Genomic DNA, 6002 nt, shown 5'->3' with positions numbered 1-6002 from the left:
AAAAACCTCTCCAAAAAAAAAAAAAAAAATTATAGATCCAATCTGATAACTCCAGAAAATAAATCTGTTTATCTTCTCCCAACAGCAAGTGAGAAAAGTTTGTTTTATTTTATTTTTATATTTTGTCTTTTTAAAAAATATTTTTTTTATTATTATTTTCAAATTGGTTATGAAGTATGTGTGCTCACCAGACACAGAGAGAGCGAGAGAGAGAGAAAGTAAGAAAGCAAGTTCCAGGTCTGGAACTCGAACTGCAGTAGGCCATGTGAGAGTCCAGTGCCTTAACCATCATGCCACCTGCTGGCCCCAGAAGAGTCCACTTTAAATAACAGTTATAGACAGAGCCTTTTTTTTTTTTTTTAATTATTGCCAGAAGGTACTTATGGTCACCAAAGAGAGAGAGAGAGAGAAAGTACCCCCAATAGGGTGTGATCATGCAACAATCTCTTCTCTTCCATTTCTCCATCCTGTTGAAATTTTAGAACATACATGCATATGGGGACCAACAGGTGGCATGATAATTAAGGCGCTGGACACTCCCACATGGCCAACCATGGTTCAAGTCCCGGACCTGGTGGCTCGCTTTCTCACTTTCCCTCTCTCCCTCTCTCTGGTCAAATTAAAATAAATGAATGAATAAATAAATAAATAAAATGATTCTTAAAAAAAAAAAAAGAACATACATGCATATGCATCCAGCATGTTTTTCAAGTCACCAGGGCTGAGATTTGAAGTGCATGGTCAGTCATGTGGAATCTGGCTCATGTAACCATTAGGCTATGGGGCCAAGCAGTATTTTTTTTAAGCGTTATTTAATTTTATTTATCATTATTTTAAAATTTGCTATATGGCATGAATGCTCATCAGAGAAAGACAGAAAGAGAGGGAAAGTGAGAAAGCAAGCCACCAGCTCCAGGACTTAAACTGCGGTAGGCCACATGGTAGTTCAGTGCCTTAACCATCATGCCACCCACTAGCCCCATATGGTTTTTTGTTAATGGGTTAAAATTAGTATGTAAGGGGCAGTATTATACCATTTGATGTAACTTACACAAAACAAATGAAAACCATATTTGCTTTAATACAACTTATATGTAGAAATTCGCTATTGACAAACCTATGAATCATAACACTGCTTTATGTATGTCAAACTTAAGAGAATTCTCTGACATCTGCTATTTCTGTATGTGCTCTTCACTTTACCTTCTTATCTATGGGACAAGTACTTTGTTAATTTACTTACTCAAATATGTGGGGAAACCACCATTCAGCTAGTTGCTGAAAGATACAAAATCGAATGAAAAACTGGGCTGGCCTATAGTGCAGCACTTACACACTGTGGGAGCCAGATCCCAAATGTCCAACCAGGGCTTGAGTACTGGGCTCAGAGGCTTAAACTCTAGGGGCACATGTGAACATGCCCAGGCTCCTGACAGGATGGAGAATTGGAGGAAAAGGATTACAGTGTGACCAGACCCCACTGGGAGTGCTTTATGGCTCTCTCTGTTTGGCAAGGGCACACGCCCTCTGGCAATCAAAATAATAACAGTAACTTTTTTTTAACTTCACTTTTGAGAAGCTTCCAGCTAGGTTAGGAGAGGACATGCACATAAATAATTGACAGCAGACTTAGAATAAGACAGAACTGGTTCTGGCCCACGCGCTGCTTCTAGCTGAGCAGGGAGGTAGATGCGTGAACACGAATATCACAGAATCAGAACTATAAAATGAAAGGGCAGAATTTGTAGAGGTGAGCCAGACTAAAGATGTAAGTTTAAATAAAGACAAAGTTTGTTAGATAAGGAAGACAGGAAAAAAGGAACCAAGAACTCCAAGATACAGTACTAGAATAGTTATCAAACATTACTTCATAATGAGTCGACCCACAGGTACTCTGTTCTCCACAAAGAAACTAAAGCTCAGAAGAGTTAGGTGACCTGTGGCAGGCAACACAGCCATTAAGCAGTAGAGTTCAGATTCAATTCTAAGTCTGGTAAGCTCCAAGACCTACCGCCCTCCTCCCAAGGGCAGGGAAGGATTCTACAATAGCCACAAGAGGCAGGAATGGGCATGATATGCCCACAGAGACATAAATAGTTTGGAGAAGGGCTGAAGAAAAGGGCATATTTGTCCCCTACGATGGAGAGCTTACAGTGGGGGTGAGGGAGACAAAGCAAAAAGTGCAAGGCAAGTAAAAAACCCAACAGCTAGGCTCCCAGCAACAGAGTGTTGAAGGCGGTGAGGCAGAGGACTGACGTGGTCAGTAATGGCCGGGTTCTTCTGGTAGCAAGTAGGGTGGAGTACAGGGAGGCAAGGCTGACAGTTGTTAGTGGGCTATGACAAAGGTGTGGGTTAGGGGAATTAGGGGCGGATTTAAAGGAGCAGAACCAGGGACGAGAGCAAGAAGGCTGCCTTTAGAGAGAAGGATGGATCACCAACTTGATAATGGTTTGAGTTGGGGGTGAGGGAGTGAAAAGATTTCTGTTTGGAGTTAGGTCTGTCTTGATAGGTGATGGTACTGACACTGATGAATACAGGGAACAGAGCAGAGAAAAGTGTTTCAGGGAAAGGATAGTAAACACCTCAGTCATGCTGAGTTTGAGGGGATGGTGGGGCGGCCAGATGGAGAAGTTCAGTAACAGGTGGGTAAATATGTCTGGAGGCCTGGCAGGAAACTGGGTTGAAGACAGATTCAGGAGGTGCCAATGTACACAACAGTGGCAAGAGGAGCCTTGAACATGGAGAAGACTGCTGGGGGTTACAGGGTCAGAACCTGAGGATAGAAACCTTAGAGAACACCGACATTTAACTGAACACTGGAATGAGGATTAACAAGAGTAGGATGTGATCTTAAGAGATGCAAAGACGAAGTGATGAGGGTATTCAAAGGTAAGGAACTTTGGTTTGATTTGAGTTTGGTAGATAAAGGAAAGCTTCCTGGAGGACTGATACTGAGTCACCAAAAATATCTTAAAATCGGATGAATCTTAGAGTTTGTAGGAAATAGGGAAAAGGTACTCTAGAAAAAATAAATGACATTAGCAAAAGTGGTAGGATGTGGGGAGAGCAGAGTACATAAAGATGTAGAATAAAAGGAGGGTAAAATGCATAAAGCAGGTTTGCTTTTTTTAGAGGTTTTTGTTTTAGGGCATGTACACTTGTAGGGGAGAGACAGGCGCAGTGAGAGGGAAAGTGAGAAATCACTCAACCCCTCATGTATCTCTCCAGCAAGTGAGTCCTCTAGCAAAACTAAAAAAAAAAAAAAAAAGAAAGAAAGAAAATTACCTGGCCAATGGCAGGTGTTTGAGAAATATTTGTTGAAGAAATAAATGTAGAGTTAAGAAATAACATAAATTTCCACCAAGGGAAAATAATAGTTATTCCCTTTCAAAAGTCCAAATCTTGCAAAGAAATACTGACTAAGGAACCAGCAGTTAGCGTAATGGCTATGTCACTGGACTCCCATGTAGTCGACTGCGGTTTGCGTCCCGGACCTGGTGGCTTAAAACTCATGCCGGGCGCGTGTGTGTGCGTGCCCAAGATCCCGAGAGGAGAATGGAGAAGGGGTTGCGGCGTGACCATCCCCCCTGGGGGGTGATTTCTCGCTTTCTGTCTTTATGTCTCTCTCTGTCTGTCTGGTGAGCGCACGTGCCCTATAGCAAAAATCTCTCCAAAAAAAAAAAAAAAAATACTGACTGCTCCAAAGAGGCATATTCCACTCAGTATTAAAGAAAAGGCCTATTCTCCAAAAACTAATTAAAATAAGAAGCATATTTCAAAGAACTGTTTTTAGGCAAAAGCATGTATGTGCTCTCATTCAGATTTAGAATCTCTCTTAAAAGTAGGTCTTGGAGCCAGCTGGTTAGGGCAGCTGGATCCCATACCACAGAATGCGTGGTTCAAATCCTGGACTTGTGGCTTTAAAAAGCATGCCAGTTGCATGCATGTGCCCAAAACTCTAAGAGAAGAAAGGAGAAGAAAGTTCACCATGGCCATTCCGGGGGTAGGAAGTGATTTCTCACTTTCCCCCTCTCTGTTTCTCTGGTGAGTGCATTTGCCCTATAGCAAAAATTTAAAAAAATAAAATAAAATAAAATAAAAAAGGAGGTCTTTTAGCAAGCATTTATGCAAAAAGGATCATATTTATTTGCACCTGGAAGAATTATGTGAAAAAGATACAAAAGGATGAGTGTCTGCTGAAGAGATGTATAGGTTTTACCCATTCCATTTTCAGCTTAATACTGTTCACACTAGCTTCAACTTTTCAAGTAAATTGATCTCACAATGTTTTACCTAAAATAGACTAATGGCTAATAAATGACTTCCAAGTCTAATTTCCTCTTTGTCTATATCCAGAAGATATTTAGTATGTCAAACAACTAGTTCATGGACACTATTTTTTCAAGAGCCTAAAACAGTACCCTTTCCCTTTAACTGTTCGGCTTTTTGTGGAATGCTGTAAAAGCACTAGATTAGAGGATAATCTTCCCTAGATTAGCTTGACCCATTTGGATAATGAATCCTTCTAGCACCTGTTGTTTCATTAGTAACTTCACTATTAATCTTTGTGGTAGTGTATATAGTTTTGTCTGCAATTCCAGGATTAAAAAAAATGTATTCATTTATTTCATTTTGTTTATTATTATTATTTTTTAATTTAGCCAGAGAGAGTCAGAGAGAGAGAGAAACGGAAAGTGAGAAAGCAAGCTTCCAGGTCTGAGACTTGATCTGCTGTCGGCCATGTGGGAGTCCAGCACTTTAACCACCATACCTGCCAGCCCAATTCTGAAATGTTTATTAAAAATTTTTTTTCATTGGAAAAGATTTGTAAGGAATGAGGGAGAATTACATACTAACATGGATAAGCCCCCAAATGAGAAAAAAAAGCAAGTTGAAGAACTATATACCTATATATACAGTATGCTACCATATATTAAAATATTATATAGGGGACCAGCAGGTGGTGTGGTGGTTAAGGCACTGGATACTCCCACATGGTGACCATGAGTCCTGAATCTCATGGCTTGCTTTCTCACATCCTCTCTCTCTCATTCTCACCCTCTGTCTCTCTCTGGTCAAATTAAAAAAATAAATGAATGAATAAATAAAAAATAAAATAAATAATTATTAAAAAAATTATATAAATAGAAAAAGTCCAAAGAATAAAATACATATCAGTTTCAAAATAGTGGCTAACAATGGAGAGGGAGTGTTATCCAGATTTTGTTTCTTGGGGTAAGAAGAGACAAAATAAAAGGGCCTAAACTTCATAGGTAACATTTGATCATTTAAAAGGAGAATGTATTCATGTATTATCACCATAATTGAAATGCAACTAAAGAAAAAACTGTTTTGTGACTATTAATACTAAATTAAACCCTGAACAACGTATAACAGACTCTTGACCTGCCTAGTACCTCTTAGATCCTTCTGGAAGATCATCTCCACCCCCCCTGCAATACTGCTTTTTCCTCTAACTACTCCCATCTCACCGCACCATTTCCCACTGATAACCCTGACTTTTATTTCTTGGAGCAAACAGAAACCATCAAAGGAAGTTTCCTCATGCACAAAAATAAGCCTTAGTGCTTACCTCTTTACAAGGTTGTTAAATACTGAAGTTCTTAAGAGCTCTATCTTAGGCTCTTTTTCTTCTTTTTCTGTACTTTCTTGTGAGGAGATCTTACCCATTCTGGTTGTTTTAGAAATGTTGGAGCTAGCACATGGCACAGTGGTTAAGGCACTGGACTTCCACATGGGCAATCACATTTCTAGTCCTGGACCCAGAGACTTGAAACATGCTAGGTGCGTGCGCTTCTGTGCCCCAAAAAATCCCAAGAGAAGAGAGGAGAAATCACCCTGGGTGTGATAGATTTCAACTCTATTCCTCCCCTAGTGGTCTCCAATTCAATACATGGCATTATCTTCTATGCAGCTATTCAAATCAGACACTTAGGAATGAGCACCCTTGACCTCTTATTCCTTGGCCCTCACATTCAACC

At 40.0% G+C, this 6002-nt stretch overlaps 1 protein-coding gene across 1 annotated transcript in view; it reads right to left on the bottom strand.

Moving 5' to 3' along the window:
* The window catches only part of FAM161A (FAM161 centrosomal protein A), a 24980-nt gene extending 19289 nt beyond the window's left edge, over window positions 1-5691 (bottom strand). The window contains 1 exon segment of the mRNA XM_014589222.1: window positions 5594-5691. Coding sequence (XP_014444708.1) covers window positions 5594-5691 — 98 coding nt within the window.
* Between the last annotated feature and the right edge of the window lie 311 nt (window positions 5692-6002).

This window comes from Tupaia chinensis, unplaced genomic scaffold, assembly GCF_000334495.1.
Source record: "Tupaia chinensis unplaced genomic scaffold, TupChi_1.0 Scaffold000341_1, whole genome shotgun sequence".
Classification (NCBI taxonomy): Eukaryota; Metazoa; Chordata; class Mammalia; order Scandentia; family Tupaiidae; genus Tupaia; species Tupaia belangeri.
The sequence above is the reverse complement of the archived record's forward strand: the minus strand, read 5'-3'. Positions and strand labels throughout refer to the sequence as shown.